Source organism: Mauremys mutica, chromosome 10 (genome assembly GCF_020497125.1).
Source record: "Mauremys mutica isolate MM-2020 ecotype Southern chromosome 10, ASM2049712v1, whole genome shotgun sequence".
Classification (NCBI taxonomy): domain Eukaryota; kingdom Metazoa; phylum Chordata; order Testudines; family Geoemydidae; genus Mauremys; species Mauremys mutica.
The window spans coordinates 51616726-51640376 of record NC_059081.1 but is presented as its reverse complement, the minus strand read 5'-3'; the positions used below and the strand labels follow the sequence as shown (position 1 = coordinate 51640376).

The 23651-nt window shown below is 41.3% G+C and overlaps 1 protein-coding gene across 5 annotated transcripts in view; it reads right to left on the bottom strand.

Annotated features, from left to right (window-relative positions):
* MYO1B (myosin IB) overlaps positions 1 to 23651 on the bottom strand; it is a 192200-nt gene that overhangs the window by 5306 nt on the left and 163243 nt on the right. For 2 of the 5 annotated variants that reach the window (XM_045032174.1, XM_045032177.1), the window contains 8 exons: positions 23495 to 23581; positions 20564 to 20650; positions 16890 to 16964; positions 16375 to 16509; positions 15082 to 15188; positions 11369 to 11501; positions 9612 to 9764; positions 8228 to 8355 (listed from right to left, as the gene is read on the bottom strand). In XM_045032174.1, the coding sequence (XP_044888109.1) occupies positions 8228 to 8355; positions 9612 to 9764; positions 11369 to 11501; positions 15082 to 15188; positions 16375 to 16509; positions 16890 to 16964; positions 20564 to 20650; positions 23495 to 23581 (905 nt within the window). The remainder of the gene's footprint in view (positions 1 to 8227; positions 8356 to 9611; positions 9765 to 11368; positions 11502 to 15081; positions 15189 to 16374; positions 16510 to 16889; positions 16965 to 20563; positions 20651 to 23494; positions 23582 to 23651) is intronic. The other 3 variants (XM_045032176.1, XM_045032175.1, XM_045032178.1) reach the window with 3 other exon arrangements.

Genomic DNA, 23651 nt, shown 5'->3' with positions numbered 1-23651 from the left:
TGTCTTGTGAGAATTTTGCTGATAAAAATGACAATACAGAAGATAGATAACCCCATTTCAGCACATCTGATTGGCTCAGCAGTTAGCCCCCTCCTGTGACAATAAATAAATGCAAATAGACTGCAATGGAAAACTATTTCCCACCCCCAATTAAAAAAAATAACTGACGGGGCATAATCACAGATCAATGGTATTCTTGCCTGCAGGAACTCCCTTTCCAAGGAGCAATGCACAGCAGAGACCAAGAACGTGGCACATAGTTTTCCCTCAGTTCCTAATCATGCAGCTGTGTTTAGATCTACACTTCAGAAGGGATAGCGCAGCAATATTTCACCATCACTGAACATGGTGCTACTATGAAGTTCTTCACATACTTTTGTGTGGATAAATTCAAGAACAACATGTACCCGAAGGGTTTTAATTTCCAAGACAACAGATCCACAAGCAAAAATGCAAGACTCTGTGAAGACAGACTGTTAACAGGAACGATGACAAGATCTCAATCCTCAGACAGGCCACACAAGTGCACTAAACAGTCTAACATGCATGCTGGAATGTGATTTTGATAGCATATGCTTCTCCACTGAGAATTAAATGAGATCCTTATTAGGAATTGTCTCAACATTTTAAGATGCCAAGGGCACCTATACTTATGATTGAGTAAATTTAATTGCACTTTTTATAGTACTAAGAAAAAAGTTGATACTTTCAGATGAAGAGCAACAACTGAAGAACAACATCTGAAGAAGTGAGGGTTTTTTTTTTACCCATGAAAGCTTATGCCCAAATAAATCTGTTAGTCTTTAAAGGTGCCACCGGACTCCTCGTAGCAACAACTCTGACTTTTCAAGTTAACCCTACATTTCAGCATCTATCAGCTCCATAAACTGTACTTATTACTGGAATTTTAGGCCGTAATCTATGGTTAAGTGAGCAACAGCACATGAAGGGTTCAAGTTTTGCCTAGAGAAATTGTTAATTTCAGTAATGCTAAAAGAAGGTTACTCACCCTGTGCAGTAACTGAGGTTCTTCAAGATGTGTGTCCCTGTGGGTGCTCCACTTCAGGTGTCGGTGCGTCCTGGCACCGTTGATCAGAGATTTTTGGTAGCAGTGCCTAGTTGGGACATGCGTGCACAGTTGGTGTCCCGTGGCGTTGTTGGAGTCTGTTTGGCGCACGTGCATTTCGACCCCTTCAGTTCCTTCTCCACCATAGAGTCCTTTAAGTCGAACTCCAAAGTAGAAGGGAGGAAGGTGGGTAGTGGAGCACCACAGGGACACACATCTCGAAGAACCTCAGTTACTGCACAGGGTGAGTAACTGTCTCTTCTTCTTCGAGTGGTGTTGCTGCAGGTGCTCCATTTCAGGTGAATGTAGAGCAGTACCCACTATTGTTGGGGGGACTTTGGAATTGCGGGTTTGGCAGTGACAGCCAGTACTGTCTGATCTACTATAGTGTCCGCTCTGGTGTCTTGTATGCTGACGACCATGTGGTGGCTTTGCATATGTCAATAATGGGTATGTTGTGTAGGAACGCTACCGATGTTGATGTAGCTCAAGTGGAATGAGTTCTGATGCCATCAGGATGTTCAACGTCGTGGATCTGGTAGCAGGACCTAATACAGTCGGAGATCCACTTAGAGAGTCACTGTTTCGAAACAGCAGCTCCTTTGGAGTGTTCTGCAGTAGATACAAAGAGTCTAGGTGATTTACTAAATGATTTTTGTTCTGTTCAAGTAGAAGGCAATCACCTTTCTACATCGAGGGTATGAAGTGCTGCTTCCTGTAGGGTTTTGGGTAAAAAGTGGGGAGGTGTATCAGCTGGTTAAGGTGGAAAGAGGACACACTACCTTTGGCAGAAATTTAGGGTGGGGTTGCATCATGATCTTGTCCTTAAAGAAATTAGTATACTGGGAGGTTGGCCATGAGTGCACTTAATTCCCCGACCCATCTGGCTGATGTGATGGCCACGAGGAATGCAACCTTCATGGACATATGGAGTAAGGAGGAGATGGCTATCAGTTCAAAGAGAGGTCTCATGAGGCCCCTAATGTCAAGGTTCAAATTCCAGGTGGGTGTGGGAGAGTAGACTTCAGGGAAGAGGTTTTGGAGTCCAGTAAGGAAGTGTTTTTTAGTAGGGTGTGTGAAGACAGAGGTGCCATCCAGTTTCTCGTGGAAGGCATTGATTGCCGCGAGATGAACTCTGATGGAGCTGAGTGATACACCTTTGTTTCTGAATTCTAAAATGTAGTCTAGGATATCGGGAAGGGGTGTGAGGCAGGGTGTGAGGACTTTCTGTAAGCACATCATCGAGAAATGTTTCCACTTTTGGAGGTAAGTATTGTGGGAGGAGTTGCATCTCCTGTGTAATAACACGTGTCTGACTTGCTCTGAAAAGGCTAGTTCGTGCAATTGGAACCAAATTGGAGCCAGGCTGTCAGATTAAGTTTCTCCAGTTGTGGATGGAGGATGCACTGTCACTCTGGGAGAGGAGGTCCGGTCTCATCGGGAGAGTTCTCGGAGGGCGGATCGACATGCGAAGTAGGTAAGAATATCATGTCTGTCTGGCCCACGTCAGTGCGATAAGTATGACCTCGGCCTTGTCGTCCCTGATCTTGCGGAAAACTCTTGTGTATTAGAGGAATTGAAGGGAATGCATACATAAGTGTCCTGTTCCATGGGATTAGGAATGCGTCTCCCAGGGAGCCAGTCCCAAGTCCCACTCTGGAGCAAAATAATTGCCATTTGTGGTTCCTTGCTCTGGCAAACAGATCTATAGAAGGAGAGCCCCAAAGGGACAATAAGTGGGATGCGACTGTAGGATTTAGTTCCTATTTGTGTTCCTGTGAAAAGTGTCTGCTGAGGGTGTCGGCAGTGGTGTTTTGACACCCCGGCAGGTATGAAGCCGTGATGTCTATGCGATGTCGTATGCACCAGTTCCAAAGTTTGATGGCTTCTATGCACAGGGAGTGTCATCTTGCTCCCTCCTTGTCTGTTGATGTAGAACATGCATGCAGTATTGTCCATGAGTACTCAAATAGATTTGTTTAGAATGAGTGGGAGGAAGTGAAGGCAGGTGTACCTGACAGCTCTGAGTTCTAGGAGGTTTATATGCAGATGGGTCTCCGGTGCAGACCACCTGCCTTATGTCGTATGGTGTTGCAGGTGTGCATCCCAACCTACCAGGGAGGTGTCTGTGGTGAGCACAAGTGCAGGGGGATTTTGGCAAAAGGGAACTCCTGTGCTTATATTCTCCCTTTCTGTCCACTAGTGCAGTAAGTTCAGCATGTTTGCGGGTGGAGTTACCATCATATGGAAGCTGTGCTTGACGCGTTTGTATACAGAACTCAACCAGCCCTGTAAGCACCTCATGCGTAGTCTGGCATGTTTCACCATGAACGTGGCAACTGCCATGTGGCCCAGAAGTTGCAGACACATTCTGGCTTCGACCCTTGGGCAGATGAACACCATGTGTATGAGGTCTTTGATGGAGAGGAACCTGGCCTGTGGGAGGAAGGCTCTGGCGAGGGTCGAGTCCAGGTAAGCCCCAATGAACTCTATGTAAGTGTCACAGTGGACTTTTGGAAGTTTATTTGCAGTTTGATCCTTTGGAAAAGAGTGATGGTCGACTGTGTTGCTGTTTGCATTTCTTCATATGACTAGCCCTTGATGAAGCAGTTGTCCAGGTCTGGGAAAAATATGATCCTTTGTGTAGGTGAGCTGCTACCACCGCGAGAGTCTTGGAAAACACCTACGGTGCGATGGAGAGACCTAATGGGAACACACTGTATTGGAAGTGGTTGTGCCCCACTGTGACCCGTAGCAATCGTCTGTGTGCTGGGTGTATTGAGATATAGAAGTTTGTGTCCAGTCTCCTTGTTCCAGCGCCGGTATCATCATGCCCAACGTTACCATTCTGAATTTTTGGGAGCGAACGAATTTGTTGAGTAGTCGCAGGTCTAGAATGGGTCGCCATCCTCTGCTTTTCTTCTGGTTCAAGAAATAGTGGGAGTAAAATCCCTTCCTTCTGTGTTGTGTTGGAACTCACTCCATTACACCTAAGAGGAGCAGGTGAGTTACTTCTTCCCGAAGAAGGTAATAGGTAATAATAGGTAATAATTGGAGATATACCAATCTCCTAGAACTGGAAGGGACCTTGAAAGGTCATCGAGTCCAGCCCCCTGCCTTCACTAGCAGGACCAATTTTTTGCCCCAGATCCCTAAATGGCCTCCTCAAGGATTGAACTCGCAACCCTGGGTTTAGCAGGCCAATGCTCAAACCACTGAGCTATCCCTCCCCCCTGGTGTTTGTGAGGGGGGTCCCTGAAATAAAGGGTATGGGATAGCCTGACTGCACTATTTCCAGGACCCAGCAATCCTGTGTGATGTTTTGCCAAGCGTGGTGGAAGCATTGGAGGTAATGGCCAAAAGGGCAAGTAGGCGCTGGTGGTAAGGAGTGGACGTTCAGACCCTTGACCAAGAATTCAAAATTTCAGTGTGATGCCCGACTGGTGGGAGGTAGGTTGTTCAGACTGGGTTTGTCAATGTCTGTTAGGCCTGCCGTGGGACCTCCTAGTGTCGTACTGTTTGGAATATGGGTGGTTGTATTGCTGCGGGTGAGACCTCTGGTAGGGCTGGTATCGCTTTCACTTGGAAGGAGGGGTGTAGATCCCTAGTGTTCAGAGGGTAGCCCTAGAATCTTTCATTGTCTGAAGAACTTCATCGGTTTTTCCAGAAAAAAGAGTGTCTTTGTTGAACGGTAAATCCTCCACTTTGGTCTGAAGCTCTTTAGGGATGCCAGATGAGGAGAGACAGGAGGCCCTACACATTACCACTGCAGTAGCTGTGGTGCAAGCTGCCGTGTCCACCATGTCCAGAGAGGCTTGAAGCACCATTCTGGATACTAGCTGTCCCTCTACCAGGACCAATTCAAAATCCGCTCTTCGGTCTTCTGGGATGTGGGAGGTAAATCCGCTCTTCGGTCCTCTGGGATGTTGTAATTATCAAGTCATAGCTAGTGAGAAGAGTGGTATAGTTGGCAATTCTAAATTGGAGAGTAGAGGATGTGTAAACCTTGCAATCTAAGAGGTCAAGGTGTTTGAGGTCTTTCTCCTGGGGTGTGGACTGGTAATGAGGTTGTTTAGCCCTATGGTTAGCCGTTTCAATCACAAGGGAGGTGGGCTGCGGGTATGAAAATAAAAAGTCTATGCCCTTAGCTGGGACATAATATTTCCGGTCAGCCCTTTTACAGGTTAGCAGGACGGAGGCTGGTGACTGCCAGATAGTGTTGTCCATTTCTAAAATGGCTTTGTATATGGGGAGTGCAATCTTTGAGGAAGCCAAGGGTTGGAGGATCTTCAAGGAGTTTATGTTGACTGTCCTGTATTTCCTCCAATGGAATGCCCTGGCTGATTGCAACCCTCTTAAATAATTCCTGAAACTGCTTGAAGCCTTCTGTCATAGTTGGTGGGGGTGGCATGATGGCTTCATTAGGCAAAAAAGGGGAGTTGTGTTTGGCAACTCCATGTCAGGTGCGGGCTCTTCTTCCACTTCCTCACGTGGATCCTCAAGGCAGGGGCGGCTCCAGACCCCAGCACGCCAAGCGCGTGCTTGGGGCGGCAAGCTGCGTGGGGCGCTCTGCCGGTCGCCGGGAGGGCGGCAGGCGGTTCCGGTGGACCTCCCGCAGGCGTGCCTGCAGAGGGGCCGCTGGAGCCGCGGGGGACCAGCGGACCCTCCGCAGGCACGCCTGCGGGAGGTCCACCTGAGCCACGGGACCGGCGACCGGCAGAGCGCCTCCCGCAGCATGCCGCCCTGCTTGGGGCGGCAAAATGTCTAGAGCCGCCCCTGCCTCAAGAGCTTTAGACGTGGATGGCGTTGGGGATCCAGGTGGACAGCAGACCTGCACTCTATGGGGTGAGGAGGTGCACGAGTAGTGGGCTTTATAGGGTGCTGATGGATCCCACAGTGCCCATTTCATGGGGCATGGTAGTTGAGGTCCCATCCTTGGTGTAGCAAACCATGGGAATTAGGGTTGGTCCTTGTGATGCACGTTCCTGTGAGGTGGTCTTTGTTGTGGTGGAAGAGAGTCGGATGGAGAAAAGACTGCGTCTCCATGGTCATCGTCATCACTGTCTGTGAAAATAGAGTTTTCAGTAGGAGAGGGTGGCAGGATCAAGGGTGAGCCCTCGGTGCTGAGTAGAGGCAAATCCACTGTGATGTCTTGATGCGTTAGAAATTGTGTCTGTGCCAGAGCGTGCGGCACCGAGAATTTAGTCAGAAGCCGCTTTCTTTGGACTTGGCTGGTGCCGGTGGTCCCATGGCAGCACCAGCAGCCGGTGCCAGATGGTGTCTGGTGCCAGTGGAGTCGCAGTGCTGGGGCTCTTTGCACAGATGGCACAGACTCTGGCATGGGTGCTGGCACCTGTGGTGCCAGGGAGGAGACCTGGCCATATGCAGTCTTGACTCCTTACATTTCTGCACCATATGCCTGGTGCAGAGGTGTTGGGAATGTTGCAGGTGCTGACCCCTGAGGCAGTCAGCACCGCTGGCAAGGACCTAGTTGGGGACCATTTCTTTGTGCCCGGTTCCCTGTCTGTGGAGGTTGAGGCTCTCTTCCTCGTCCCTTGAGAGGGTGGTGCCGGGCTCCTGGTCGGTTCCAACGTGGTCGGAGAGCACCTAGGAGAGGGTTTTGTTCTGCCCATCTCCAAATCAGGTTGGAGGGATTTCTCCATAAGAATCATCTTTAAAACGCAGGTCTCTGTGAGCTCTGTTTTTTAGATTATTGCAGTGGACGCACTTAGTTGGGACGTGTGTCTCACTGAGGCATTTGACACACCAGGAATGTCCGTCCAAGCATGGCATGAGGTTCTTGCAAGAGTAGCATTTTTTAAACCAGGAGACCCCAGCATCTTTAATGTGGCCCACTGAAGAAGGTCTAATAACGAGACCGTAGCGGAGTTCACTCCCAAAGGGGGAAGAGGGATTAAGAAAAGCTAGGGGGGTTTTTTTGGAGGGGAGGTGGGGGTTTGTTTTGTTTTTAGTGAGCTCTATACATCTATCTAAAGGTAGGGTAGTAACTGGAGAGGTTTTATCTAAATAAAACTAATTTTCTCTCAAAATAGGGGAAGAGGTTCAGCACTGCCCCGAGTTCCATCTTCAGTCAAGGACGGCTGAGAAGGAACTGAGGGGGTTGAAACGCGCATGCGCCAAACAGACTTCAACGATGCCGCGAGATGCCACCTGCGCACGCGCGGCCCAACCGGGCACTGCTACCGAAGATCTCTGATCAACGGCGCCGGGACGCACCAACACCTGAAGTGGAGCACCCACAGGGACACACATCTTGAAGAAAAAAGGACAGATTCTGCTTCCTTTATTCAAAAGGAACAGTACCTCACTCTATGAGCAGTCCCACTGTAATCTGTGGCATTACTCACAGAGTATGCTTCTACTCCACATGAGCAAATGTGGCAGAATCAGGCCTTAAGTCCCAAAACAACTGGTGATCTATTTCTTAACAGACCTTGCACTTAATCAATAAAAGCTAATTTACAAGGCAACTTTACTCCATGTTTATAACATTGATAATCTGAATCTTACCCAAGAGACCAAAACATGAAACAGAACTCAATGGACACAATTTATAATTGGAGATTCCAGTTTTCTGCCAAAAACAACTGATTAAACATCAACAGGAATTTGAAGTAACATACCCTGAAAAGAAGGTAAAAGATCTTTCAGATGAACTGACATCCTATTAATGTTTTGTCTCTGTCAATTACAGCCTGTATTGTTTCCTGTCATGTTCTCCATGATTCATTATTTGGTCACACATAGTAGCATCATGTAAAGCTGCTTATGTATGTGGTTTACATAAATCTATACAAGTAAAAGATGGTTTTAAATTTAATTTGTTTTTATTTAATTTCACTGATAATGAAATAGGATTTCTGCTCAAATGTATAATCTCATTTCAAACAAACCTAAAAAACAAAGAATTTCTCTACTAAGTTTCAAGGCTCTAAAATAGCCAAAAATGAATACTGGAAATGAACACAGATAGAAACAGAAAACTGGAAACCCTAATTACAAGTTATTTTTCTGTCATCAGAAAAAAATCCCAGTTACATAAACCTTGTTTATCCAAGGTTACATTTTTGACTGATGAACCTATCAGCATGCTGCACTGAAGGAAATGTCCTTTTAAAAACAAGCAAAAAACAAACATACTCATCAGAAATCTCGATGTTGAGCTTCTGTTTGGTCTGGCTGAGAGTGGTGCGGTAAAGCTTGGTTGCCATTTCAATAAGGTGATCACTGCTGAACAGGAAATCCCCCTTACCAGCTGCTCCTGAGCCCTGAAACAGAAAGAAATGTAGTTAGTATCAGCACAAATATACTCAGAGAAATCCTGCAGAGTTTTATATAGGTAAGCAGACTTTAGAACCCCTCCTTCCTATGCCACCCCCCAAAATGCAAAACATAAGAAACAAATACAAGTAAAGCACACCTCTGGGCAAGACAGGGTGGCAAGGAGGTTTCCTGTCACCACCAAGTGCCAGTATTTTGACGTTGAAGTTAAAAAGGAACGCCATCCAAGTTTTGGGCTTCAAATATGAGCCAATCTTAAACCTGTTAGAATCTGATGAGAAAGCTCAATGGGATTCTAACTATCAAGGTAGGTTCCCCCTCAACCCAAAGGAAAGCCACTAAACTTTGTAGATCCTACAGAAATGTACTGTTTGAGTCTCCCTCTGCTGGCTATATCACAGCAATTCACACTATATCATAGGAACTGAAATCAACTGTTGATACTAGCACCCAGAAAAAGATGTTCTGGCATGACAGGGCACTATATGAATTGAATTTGTTCAACAAAACAACTAGGCTATCAGCTCCATTTAAGAAAGAAAAACGCTGACAGAATAGATTTTTAAGAGGGTTCTACAAACAGTGAAGAGAAACAAAAGTACGTGTAGATTCTTTTAGATTGGTAACTAAATTAGTGATATAATAATGTAAATTTCTTTGAGCGCCCATCAAGGGGATGAATGGTAAAGTTAGTGATGCAGAATGCAGAGAGTAAGATGAAGTGAACAATAAAAATGTGGTAAAAATATTCTCAAGGAGTTTTTAGAAGCCTAGGTATAGAAGTTAATACATTTTTTCAGAAGAAAAAAAGGGGATGATATTTAATTTAAACTTCCTACTTCCCCTAAAGAGCAGAAACACATTTATTAATCTGTTCATTATACTTCAGTTACACTGAAGAGTCAGGGAAAGCTATATGAGGGGTTAAAAAGCTAAGGACAAGCTTTCACTATGAATAAAAACCAGACTAAAGGGCCATTTTACAAATGGAAGAAGTCTAAATCCTGAAAAGGCTGAAGCAAATCACTAGGTCTCATTTTCACAAGCGAACTGTCACCCATTATTTAACAGTTCCACTACCTGGTCTTTAGTAATCTTAAACCTATCACTTCATAGATGTGGCAAAGGTTTAGACAGCTGTTTTAACCCTATATGCTAACACCACAAGAATTAATGTTTTAAAATAATTTCTTTTCATACAGTGTAAGTTTGCTTGATAATTTATTACAGATTTAAACTCTACCTCTTTGAGGTGCACAGCAAAAAAGCCATCATTCTGAGAGCTCATGGACACTTTAGTAACATCACCCAGAGGCACCTCTGACTTGATATGTCCGGATTTTTGATCAGCAAGGAGGACATTATTTTTTGTTAACAAGAAAATCCTGGATGCACACTGTAAAATGAGAAAATGAAAAACATTATCTATTCAAACACACAGAGATGAAGACTCTACAACAGAGTAACCATTAAGAAAACAAACAGTTCATACAACTAAGAACTGTGGCTCAAATTTTCAAACCTGAGTGTTTTAAGTTCAGCAGGAGCTGCAGTTTGATCAACGTCTCTGAAAATGTGGTCACCTTTATTTAACTGCCTTCTTATCGATCCAAAAGCCTAATGCACCCCAGTTCTTCATTTTGCCCCCTATGCTTACATGTATAAATACAATGTTTTTAATTGTAAGTTTATAGATGTACAATCTGAAAATGGAAAGTCAGAATACATATATAAATGAGAATAACCCTGATTCTTCATTCCTTGTGCACTGCAAATGTCTACTGAAATCAACAAATTTTGGGTGCAGAGTAAATGCAGTATGAAGTATATATATTTGTGTGCACACACTCTATGTACCAAAATGCTCATGTATTTTAAATACTACCGTATATACTCTATCATAAGCCAGTTCATTTATAAGCCGACCCCCGCAAGATGGATAAGTAAAAGTGGAAAATTTTTATGACCCATTCATAAGCCGACCCTATAATTCAGGGGTCAGCAAACTTTGGCTCCCGGGCCATCAGGATAAGCTGCTGGTGGGCCGAGATGGTTTGTTTACCTTGAGTGTCTGCAGGCACGGAGGTAAACCTAAGTAAACAAAGTGTCCCAGCACGCCAGCTGCTTACCCTGACGGGCTGGGACAGCAACTGGTGGGGAAATTTTTTTGGGGGGGAGAAGCCAGAAGTCAGGGGAGTAACCCCTGTGACCACCCCCCACATGAACTCACCCCTAGCCCGCAACCCCCCACACTCTCCCCATCCCATCCCTTCCCACCTTACTCTTCCCAACCCAGCCTGCTCTGGCAGCCCAGACCGGGCGGAGCAGTCACAGCCTGCTCTGGGGGGCGGAGCCGAGCGGCACAGCCTGCCAGCCCCAGAGATGCAGCTGCTTCGGAGGCTGGGGGGAGAGCAGCGTGGCCAGAAGCCGAGAGACTCTGGCCCTACCTCTTCCTCTCTGGCTCTGCTGCCTCTGTTGGGGGGAGGGACTGTGTCCCACCTCTCCCTCTCTATACCCATTCATAAGCCGACCCCCTTCTCTGGTGCTTCCCTTTCCTTCAATTCAGCTTATGAACGAGTATATATGGTATGTTGTCCTCTGCTATCATCTCACAGAACTATTCTCCTAATACACAGCTAAGCATTATTTTTTCTAAACAACATTTTTTGGACATTAGAAACATACTTATCCTAAAAGAATTCCACACTTCCACCGTCTAAAATAGATAATTTAATAAGAACAGTTATGAAAGAAATTACCATCAAGTAATAAATAATACCTGCCTCTTATGCAGCACTTTTCATCAATAGATCTCAAAATGCTTTGCAAGTGAGGTAAGCATCAATATCCCCATTTTACAGATGGGGAAACTGAATAAATACGCACTTTATTACCTTCAGAATCATTGAGGGGAAAAATAAAATTGCCCTATATGTTAATTTACAACAAGACCTATCACATCAGAATGCCCTTTGGGATTAAACAGTGCTATTTTATTACCTTCCCATTAGCTCTATTGATTTTATTCACAACTTCAGCAATAATGATCTTTTCTTCCACAGCATCTTTGAGTTTTTTGTACTTGGGGTTCTTGCTGATTTCCAGGTAAGCCCCATGAAATGGTTGCCCAACACTATGGAAGGACAAAACAATACAGAAACACTCAAGTTAAATTTGACCTTTGGGCACAAGTAAAAAATCCCAGAACTGTCACATTCTGGTGCAGGCTTTACAATGGTGGATTGGTGCCAATGGCAGTCCCAAAGACCTTATTCATGGGTATTGTATTTACTTGCATATACTTTCCCACCATAGAACTTCATTAGTTGCATGATGTTTAACACAAGAATATATAAAATATCCCAGCCTCAGCACTTAGGTAGGTATTTTCCAATGGGCCTAAAGCAATTTGTAAGGCATTCAACTCCCATTGATTTTCATGGGAGTTGGGTGCCTACCAGTCCTCTGTGCCTTTGCAAATCTCTCCATGAATAGATCCAAATCTGGCGTATATCTCCTACTTAGTTCTATCTGACAGCATTCTGACTTCCAAAACCTCAATTGTACGTTTTAATGCATAATATTGCATTCTTCAGTCTTGAACTGTTCCTACATGAGAAGCTAGAAAGAACTGGTACAGACACTTAAATACAGTGAAGAAAAAGATATTCCAGGATCTATTATATGAAAGAAAGGAGAAAGACTGAGCCAAGCCTGGAATGAAAAGGAAGTATAAGAAAAGCAAGAGAGAAGTTACAATTAACGTATTTTTAAATGTATTAAATATAAAGTTGTTGGCTGCTGATAACCTTTCCCATTAATACACAACTGTTGTATGCTTCTAAAATGCAGGTAGTGTCAATTTGGGGACCTTCGAAGACCACATTTTCTCACCCTGGCTAGTGGACTTAATTGGTCTAGGTTCTTAAGTTAGTAAGTAGTGGGTAAGATTTTCAAGCCCTGCTTCAGGCAACAGCGCTGCACAAGAAGTATATTTAACCAAACAAGTTTTCAAGAAACACTAGCACTTCCTTCTCTCTGCTGCCACACAAACAAATTAGCTGAAAATGTTTTGTAAGTCTTTAATCAGTGTGGTTTTATTTCATTCTGAATTTAGGAAGCATTTTGGTTGAAAATATAAAATATGGATTCTGGCTGAACCATGAGTTGAAGATTTAATTACAATGGGCATTGGCTTTCATTTAATCAATTCCCCATTGCTCAAACAAGAAATCTCTCCACATTCAGATTCTGACTAGCAGGCTGGAGAGAACAGTCTAACACAAGCTACTTTTATACAAAAATAAGACACACCACAAGGTTTGTTTCCACTGAAAACTGAACTTCTAGTTTCTCAGCTCCAATCATAACTTAAATTTCAATCAAGCTTCTTTAAAGAGCCTCAGAACTGATTTTTATCAGCTTTACTGCATATAACACAAATATGTCTGCAGCCCAAAGAAAAATGTAGACATTCTTGCAATTACTTGAGCAATGTTAACTGGGCAGATAGCACCAACTGGAGACTCATCAGAAATTCCCTGGCATTTTCAGGCCTCTACCTGTCTGAAATACTGATAAGAGTATTTGTAGAGATATGTAAGATTTTAGCCAGCCTAGACACTATCACTGAGTAGACAGTCTCTGGAATAGAAATAATTGCCAAACAAACGTGGCCTTGGGAAGATAAAAAGCTTTACAAGTTTCAGCATTGAAAGGTATTTCTTAACATGCTTAACTACAAAATTGCCTAGTCCTCACATTCCAACACTGCTTACTTTTTTCATTAATATTTTAGCATCAATTAAGCTTAAATAATGACCACAGCAAATCTGTTAGCAGCAAGTATTTTTGTTTGCTTCCTATTGTCCAAATCCTGAACAAGTGAGAAAGGCCGACACGCTGCTGCAAAGATCATTTCCCTAGCCCGTCGCTTTGACCTCGTCACTCGTCTCTTTACAGCCCTCCACTGGCTACTCCCTCCTTTGCTGCCTCAGACGTAAGCCACTTGCCTTTACTTTCAAGGCCCTTCACAACCTATCCCCACCAGAACAAGAGAGTCCTTAAAAAAAAAAAAAAAAGGCCAGAATGAAGGGCAGTGGGAGGCCACAGGAATGAGCAGGGGGGGAGCAGGGGGCTACTGGGGAGAACTAGGAAGAAGATAAGGGCAGTGGGGAAGTTTGGGGAGCAGAGGGTAACTCTCTGCAGAGTCTGTCCTGTCTCCACCTCTCCCCTCCCCAATATCTCCTCTTCTCTTGCTAATGTGCCAGTTTCCACAACAGATATTCCAGCTACCTATGCCCAGGACCTGCTCCCTGTGGAGACTCTGCTGTCCAACTCCCAACATTGCCTGGCTCCCGTTCTGCCTCAGGCTCCCAGCAGCTCCATCTCCTGAGCTCCCCCCACCCAGTCCCGCCTGCAGCGCCCCGGCTCCCTTCATGCTGAGTGCCCAACCCCCGGCACCTGCCAGCTCAGATGACTGCCTGCAGCCAGAGCCTGGCCCAGGACCAGAGGAAGTACTGGAATGCCACTCCCGCACAACTCAAGTGTGGATACCCACCTTCCCTGTCATCTCTCATTCACTATCTAAAGGTTGATGCCTGTCTCTGAGCAGACCATGATGCCAGCCTCCATCCCCCACTTGTTACATTTTCAAACAATCACTTTCATGCTCTGTCCTGCTGCCCCACATGGTGGGGAGGAGATCCCTGTAAACATCCACAAAGCCCCCTCCTTCAAACTCTCCTTTGCGGTGACGCCTCCAAAAAACTTAACCGTTATGCTGCTAGTGCGCTGCGGACCACTGCTTATCAAGCTGACCAGTACTGCCTCCTTGTTTCCTTGTACTCTTCCCCTGGATCTATCTGCTGTGCCTTCTCTTACACTTAGATTGTAAGCTACCTGGGGCAGTGACCATCTTTTTTTATTCTGTATTTGTACAGCACCTAGAACAGTCATGTCCCGGTCCATAACTAATGCACTTTCATGCTAGGGTAATACAAATAATTAATCATAATGAATCTGCACTGTGTTACTGCAGGGCTGGGAGATGGGATCCTTAGCGCCAATGTGTATTGTATGCTCGGCTATGGAGTAGCCAAGTCATGGCTAGGTATCGCTGGGGATGGTGGGAGAGAGTAGTGGACTCCACTGGTTGCTCTCTCTCATGTGGGATGTAGGCTACTTAGCTTCGCGCAGAGTGTGGGCTCCAAGGCCTTTTCCTCATTTGTGAGTGAGATTGTTAATTCCACCCCTTCACCTTGTTCCGTGGCTATTTGTTGTGGCACTCACTGCCAGATCAGCAAGGCACGAGAAGGAGGCATCCAGTCCCCTTATGCAGGTTTGCTAAATGTTTATTACGCAAAGAAACATCCTTTCTGCTACATTTGGGGTCTTGGCACATGAAAACAGTCCTCAGTGTTTACATTGACAAAACTGGTGGCAGTTTCTGGGTATAATGATTCTAAGAGAACACCATCAAAAATCAGCAGTTTAACATTTAATTTAGAAGCAAATTGATTTCTCTGTGTAAGACTGACAAAATAAGCTACGACACCTCCATGTTTTGATCAAGCCAGTAATCCAGAAACAAAAAATTCTCAAGGCATTTAGGATTAGCAAACTGGTCCACAAAAAACATCCACAACGAGCAGTATGGGTGCAGATTATTTTTCTTTTACACTGTGAGCAGTGGTACCATAACAACTCATTACCTGGCTGGATATAAAGCCTTCTTGTCCTTGAAAAGTTCACTGGCTTCCAGTTTTTCTTCATATATAAGCTTCTGTTGATCCGTGAACTGGTCTCTGTACTTTTTACACTACAACACATGACATTTTAGAGGAATCATAAATCATTCTTTGAAATCTGCTTTAATGCAGCAGCCATCACTGATTACTATTCACTTATTGCTTAAGATACACATTCTTAGTATATTTCAGGAGTGACTCAACTCCATCCCTACATGCCATGGTAACACAGCAACCACTAGCTGAGGCACTTCAGCCTTTGCCTGCTCTACACACCACTGCATTATATTAGACACAGAGATGATTTTAAAGAAAGTATTTCATTTAAGTATATATGCTCAGCTGACTGTACTGTCAGCTAAAATCCCAACCGTACTCCTCTGCAGGAGTTCACAAGAACAAAGCTTGTGTTTTTTGTTGTGGGGATTTTGCCCTTTTTTTCCCCCCCAATGATGGACTACAACACAGCCACTTTACATAACTAATACAATAATCAGGATCCAGCTGTTCCTTTTAGCAGGCAGAACTGTATTGCTGTAAATGTTTCATCCTGGAGTTGCTTTGAGTGGGGCCCCCTACTTCCAGCATTAACTCAACTTTCTGAAAGCAAACACAATTTAGAATATAAACAACATCAAATAATTACCAATAGTTATTAATACACATACACAAATATACATAACTATCAAAGTGCGGCTGGAGAATTTAGATCTGTTTGCAGAATTCAGCATGTTCCCAATTTACCATATTAAAAAGTTACAAGAGAATCTTTCTTCTTGACAACTTGCAGAAAATGGCATAGTTGCAAAGAGATCATTATGGATGCTGAGTGCTCACAAAGTGTCTTGTCAGCACTTAAATAGATTCTTGCCATTTTCTCCATTAACAGGTCCAAAACAAATTTCAGCTAACCACAGTTCACATGCATAATATTCCACTGAGTATTTCCAGTTTTAGACTGAGCGAACACCAGTCCTGGATATGAACATAAGTATTATAAGCTACCAGTTATGCATATTCACCTCATATTAAATTGAGATCCGGGGGGAGGAGAAGCAATACACTTTACTCTTTTTTTCCCCAACCATTGAAAGGACTAGATAATGTATGGTTATGTCTGGAAGGCCAAACACAATGATAAAAACAAAGTTTATGCAAAAAAATTAGTGGCCAACACTGTAGCAAATATTTCCTAAAAATACATCCTCCATAAACAAAACTGAGGCACTCAAATCATATGACCAAAATGTACCCTACCCTCCACAAGTGGAAAATCCTCTTCAGTTCTTTGTGAGTTGAATCCAAGAAGAGATAAGGCCTTGCCGGCCAGTTTTTGTCTATTGGTGATAAAGAAGGCATCTTATTCTTCATTTCCAAGAAGTACTTTTGCATCTGTGATAAATTTAAAGCAAGATGTTTTATTCATCTCAACCAGTAAAGATACCGAAACAAGCTAGAAATGACAGGTGCTCTTCAACAGTAAGTGTTGTTATTCAACTGCAACTCCCACATTTATTAAGCCTGCTCACAAGTTTGGGAGGCTAAATTTACTGAGAAATGCTGATGCTGCTTTAGGTGTAGGCTGCCCATGTCCTTAAATTCAAAACATGTTAATATCCCTTCTTTACAACATAAAGAACTAAATAGTCATGCTATCACCTCTGTAGTATGATGACTCCTTTACAAATATTAAGGCACTCATGCAGCTAACACTTCTGGCTATGCTAGAAAACAAAATTTTATATTAACCTATAATGTATATAGGTACTTACAATTTTCTGAAGTGTAAATTCATAAATTTTCCTTCCAGCATTGGCGCGGAAGAATTTCCTGTATTCTCTACGGACCTGAAACATTAAACAAGCCTTCAGAGTGAATATGTATAAATTAACATTTATCCATAAATGGTTTTAACACCACATTGTACATTAAGAAAGTGAAAAGTGAAGTTACGAGTGTGGCCAATGGAAACAACAGAAAAATCAGGCACACTCAAGATGTGGGAAATAGGTTACAGACAAAGATAAAAGTTGCCTAAAGCTGCAAAGAACTATATTAAAAGTGATACTGTAAAAAAAAAAAATAGAGGACTTTCCATTATCTTTACAACTGTCAAATATGATTAAGTTGATTGCATATTGAAAATATTTTCACAGCTGTAAGTCTGGGATAAAGAGAGTGGAGCTCTTTTAGTGATAAGGATTTTATTGACTCTTAATTGCCACTGGGTCAATTTGTGAATTATTTTGTTAATTGATGGGAGGATTTTTTTCTGTACATGCACTTGGAGGTTTTTTGATGTGTGTATTTTATAAACCTAAATAAACAGAGATAATGATAAACATTAATTAAAGTGAATTCAGAAGGAAAGTACTATACATCAAATTTTTCATACAAGTGCTCTTAAAAAAATATCAGGAAAATGAATTACTGGTGATTGTGAAAGAAGCAGAGAAAACAGATTAATTTTGCTTAGGGTCAGATGCATGAAATAAAATTTAGCAGAAAAAATCATGAGTAATAATTAAAAGCCACTTTTAGAGGAGATTTCTGATACTACACCTCCACCCCGATATAATGCGACCCGATATAGCACTCCGGCAGATCAAAGCAAGTTCGATATAACACGGTTTCACCTATAACGTGGTAAGATTTTTTGGCTCCCGAGGACAGCCTTATATCAGGGTAGCGGTGTACTTTATATACGTGATTTTTAAAGCAACTCTAAGGTAGAAAACTGAGAAATTTCTACCTATCTCTGCTATTACCACTAACCTCTCCAACTATTACACACTTGAAAACAAAATTGAGACAACACACCTTATTTGGACTTTTATGAAATGCCCAAAATTCATGACAAGTTAGCTGAAATTCATGAACTTTTTTGCATGCCTTGGCTGAGTTAGAAGCAAACCTGTTAAAATTTTTAGTGGAAATCAGGAAAAACGGCTATGGTCTTGCATACTTTTCCACACAGCAAGCTCAGTGGTTTTGGCAAATTTTGCATAGTGTTCTTGGATTCATCAGAACCAAAACCAAAGTGAAAGCCAGGGGGTGAAAACCCACATTAGTCAAAACACAAAAGGTTCACATAGCCCCATGCCACCAGCCCTCTCTCCGGTCCTGAGTTTCTCACACAGCTCGACTCTAAGCCACCATTTTGAAAAGAAGAATTTCTCAAATGTTCTCATGGAAAAAAAAACAACATTAGGAGGGGAAAAAAACCTTTTTAATCACACATTACTGAGATACGTTAACAGCATTAACAGTATTTAAAGTGCTTCATTCTTTCCAAACTTTCTCCATTCACATTTTTCTTTTCCTCTTCAGTTAATAAGGGATATTTTTTCCCTTTAGTTGTACACGGGATTTTTTTTAATGAATTGCTGAAATGTTCAGTAAAACCTATATCTTCCTTATGCTGTTAAGGTTTAGCCCTCTCTAATTAGCACACAACCACTATTGGCACGTTAGCAATGGATATTATCCACCTATAAACAGATTAACACCTTCAATCCCAGTCTGACAATATTCACTGAAAAATATTAAAAAGGTGACTTCCTTGTAATACACGGGTCCCAAATCTCACCAAGTTCTAGCTGGCACTCCTTAAAAACACAGTTGCTATTACTCTTTATGAGCAGTCGTCTGTGTAAGCTTAGTTTTTAATGAGAATACTGTAACACACACACTCACTCTCTCCCCTCCTCCTGGCACAGTAGGAAAGCCAGCAATAATATAATTCCTTAGCAGATCAGTACTAGAGAACCCCAAATCTGGGAAGTACTGTACATGCTATTAAAATCCCATGTATTTACTATAAACTAAATAAATAAAGAAAGAAAGAAATCTTGATCCAGCTCTATTTTTCAAAATACTAATGATCATGATTCAAATAGGTGAAAGTGCTTTGATTTAAAAGCTATTAACTCAAAAGCTTCCCTCTACAAACATGTTGGAAGAAAATAGGTATCTAACCAGGCAAACAAATCACACAGCATTGGTGTAGAAATGATTATACATAGCTAGGATCTTGCCATGGAACTCACAGTGTGTATTCATATTCCAAAGAATGAGTCCATTAGATGAGTCCATTTCTGCTAGAAATAAACCCTTCAGAACCATAGCATATACAGACAAGGACATGCCCTTGCCATATAACATGTTAAAGGTTTTGGCTTTATTAAAGTTAGTTTTCATTTAAAAAATGATGCTCAATATACAGCAGTGTTCTTGACTTCCTAGAAGGGACATTCTCTTGGTTTCTAATCATAAAAACTGACCTACCTTGACAGCAGTAAAGCATGATTCTAATCTGAAGAGTGACTTCTTAAAAATGGCATCTTCATATCCCCTGCTCTCCTTCCCATATATATATTGAGTCACATTTAATTTAATTTAGTGACAATAAGTTTTCACTACATTTTATCCATGTTAGCACACAATAGCACACCTCTGAAGAGTTATGACTTATGCATCACCAACAGAACTGTCAATAAAGTTTCAACTGTAGAAACCTGTCCCCATTTACACTTGTGTAATCCCAGTTTGGCCGAGAAAATCTCTATTAGTGGTGACAACGATCAAGCCAAAAAACACTCATCTGGTCTCTCAGATCTAAGTGCTCAAGGACAGCAGTTTAAAACTTTGTTCTTGTAAATTAAGCAAAAGGTGATAGGTAAGCACTGTGACACAAACATGGAGGCCCGCAAAATGCCATTTTCACAGTCTATTTACAGAACAGAACTACACTTTACAGATTGCAAATGTATTTTCTTTTGCCAACCAATCCTCAATGTAGAGGGATATAGAAAAAATGGCGTTAACAGATTGTAATCATTCGACTTTTCTAAGAAGGCCTGGCCTCCACTGAATAGATGTCACAGCATGCAATGCTGCATCATCAGCACAACTCAAATGAAAATGACTGGACACTATGCTTAACTCTAGGTCACACTTTGGCTATCCCACATACATCAGTAGGTCTAAAATGAGCAGCAATGACAGTCAAATACACACCCTACTCCCCACTGTAAGAAGAATAGGTCAGGAAAAGAAAATACTTGTTTGTAATCTTTCCAGATGGGATCCTTGCCAACGTAGGTCAAATTTTAAGTCAACCACCATGATAGTGTCCCTTTAATTAAAAACATTTTTGGCATTTTATCTTCCACTTGAAAATTGAAACGTCTGATAAAACATGGAATATCTTCAGATTAAAGACAGCTGTAAATGTAACACAATTGTTAAAAAGGTTTACACATGTCTCATTTAACAGACATTTTTGGATTAAGGATTTTTCAATAAAAAAAGTCCATGACAAAACTAAGCAAAACTAAGATCATGCTCGCTAGTGATCCCACACAATTAATAGTTTATTATGTGTTAGTAGATGCCACGCTTTATTGAGTTCATTGTTGACACAAGGGAGTGGTTGAGAAAGTACCTTCAGTCCAAGCCAGTAAGCCCAAATGACTGCAACAGCATGCTTACGCCTAGCCTCCTCCTTCAAGCGTTTCAATTCCCTTCGAGCCTAAAATGTTTAGATAGTGAATAAAAGAGACAGCCCGATGCAGATAGCACAATGACCAGGGAAAAGATCCTCCCAGACAGAACAGCCGATTTATGAATAAGATATAGAAAGATGGAAGAACAGCATATAAACCATTGGTGGAAATGGTGTTAAGGCACAAATGTGGTCAATACAAGCCTCTAAACTGCTTCACTAATACAAAAGGTAAGAATTACACAGGCTCCATTATTTGCTATGAACATTTGTGTAATGTCTGCCATGCATGTCTGCAAATCATCAATGTTGAGTGTCTGACGCTTGATTTTAATGGAAAGTTTTCCCTCCAGTTACAAGCCCAAAGCAATATTTATGAAAGTGAAGAATAATTGAAGTCACACTATACACTCCACTCCTCCAATGACAAGTGCGTGAGCACAGTATGATTAACTCTAACAATTTAAATTATGATTTATTTTTGGTCCTAGTCACAACTTTTAAATAAAAGAATCCTTCTTACACACTATTTAGAACTTTCATTTCTGGGGTTTAGTTAAGATTCCAGTATATATTTTTCTCCAGTCTAGCAAATGATCTCTTTCTCTTTCTGATTCTCCACACGATGAAGACATTTGTGATATCATACCACCAAAAAGCATGACTTCATCACATGCAAAACAAGGAGACAGGTATATAAATTTCATCTATAGTCTTTGTTTAGGCAAGCAAAATTCCAAAGTACTATACATAAAGACATGAGATTCTGTTAAGTTACACTTTTTACATTTCAGAAGGTATTAGTAAATTTATTTGTTCAGTTATTTAAAGACACAAGACCAACAAATAAGTCGCTTCAATTGGTTTGAATAGGACATAACAGTAATAGTAGTTACAGCTATGTACTTGCAGTATCTATATCTTGTCAAGTATACTGAGGGAACTGTGAATCCACACCCATCTTTGCCATCTTTTACTCTTCCAATTTAACAATAAAGGCTATTCTCCATTAATTTAAGCCTTTATAAAGGATACATTTTAGTTAATTTGGGATGGTAACAAACTCAAATTCTCAGTGTATGACATGCTAATGCTAAGGACACTGCATAGTCAATATCTGCCTGAATTTTGAAGAAGGAATTTGAGTTACCTCATTTCTACAGTTTTTGGGGGGGAAAAAAAAACTTAAATATAAAAATAATCACTGGAGATAGATGGCTCCTGAAGCTTCTGCTTTAAATTTCCCCCTTAGGAAAAGAGAGTTTCCTAAGATGACAGGAAATTGTCAGATACTGAACATTTCTTATAACTCTGATGAGCCAAATTAAATTGGTTACTATTAAGTTTATGCCTGAGGGCATGGTAAGCACATTTTTATTTAAATACATTTGATTCGTGTTTAACAAAAACACCCTACTAAATTGTACAATAAAAATATAAACCAATGTGCAAGATATTTTAATTAGGTACTGTAATATAGAATTAATGTTGCATTTTTGTTTGTCATGTCCTTTTTTAATAAAAAAAAATACATCTTTACTCTACATCAGTTTGCCAATACTGCTACCGAGCTATTACTTTGCACGAGGGACTTATCACTAAGGCATTAACAATTTAATCAATTGTTTAATATATTGATACCAAGCACCATAATAAACATGATTTTTAAAATATGTATATTTTAATATAAACAACATTTATACTACCCTAGTTAGGACAAGATAGCGAGACTTAATTTTTTTCTCAATTTATTTTATGTAAATATGGTCTGATGACAGCTTTAACAGTTTACTCTGACACCTGAAGATCAAACAAGAAATAAAAAGATCTCCTATAGCTAAATTCTGTAGATGTTTATATGTTGATTCCCAGGGTTACCTTTCCATTCTAAGAGATTTATTTCTTAGACAAAATAAAATGGCTAAGATCAAGCTCAGCATTGTACTTCTGCTGTATTTTAGCATGCTACTAGAATTTGAGATATTTCTTTCCTCATTTAACTCACAAGGTGTTTTGATAGCATATATAAAGCAGGATCCAAGTAATAATTGGGCTATATTAAAATTTTAATTGACCGAATACAAATTCTAAGCCAATAAACAGTTTTTGTTAATTAAAACAATTGTTTCAACGTTATTCCCTAGTGTACAACATTTCAAATGTTCACATAACCCAAAACTGCAGCCTGGGATTAGCGAGAATCTTTCAGTGGGTCTTCGCTTCTGAAAACAAACAGCTGATGCTGGAATTCCTGGGATTTTTCGAGGGTCATAAATTGAGAACTGCTTACTAACATCATTTTCTCAAATTTGGGTCATAATATTGTACTTAATTTGCAATACTGGACTTCTCTTACACAACCAAAGAAACAATCAAAACTGATTTCAGATTTTGTACAAATTATAAACAAAAGATGTTTACATTTTTAAAATGTATTATTTTGAATTGAAAAGGAGCCTGTTTAAATTTAGGTCACAGAATATACAATCCAATTAAAAGAAATCTAGATGTGTATCACTGCAAGCACTTAACAGAAAAACACATGCTTGAGACATTTACATTTAGTTCAAATGCATTTTCTAACTTGACCGTACTGCACTCTAATCATTTTTAATCTAGTCTAATGACTTGTTAGTAAGCAATCAGTACTATTGGCTGGGCATGCTTAGAATTTCCTAATATACAAGACAAACATTTAGGATGCTGCCAGGTTTATTAAGTGTGGCATAAATAGAAATGGGAAAAATCAAGGATCATGCTTTAGTATCTACTAGGTCACTTGTATTAGTTATTAATCCTCACTGTTTACTACTGATTAAAGTTGGGTGTTGTTGGGTAATGAAAGAATCATGGAACGTGTGCATGAAGTACCTTATATCCAAGCCAGTAAGCCCAAATAACAGCAATAGCATGTTTATTTCTAGCCTCCTCCTTCAGTCGTCTCAGTTCCCTTCGCGCCTGTGGTGTATTTGAAAATGGGTTATAGAAAAAGTTTAGGGCAGAAAAGGTTACTGCAGGTCCCAATGGA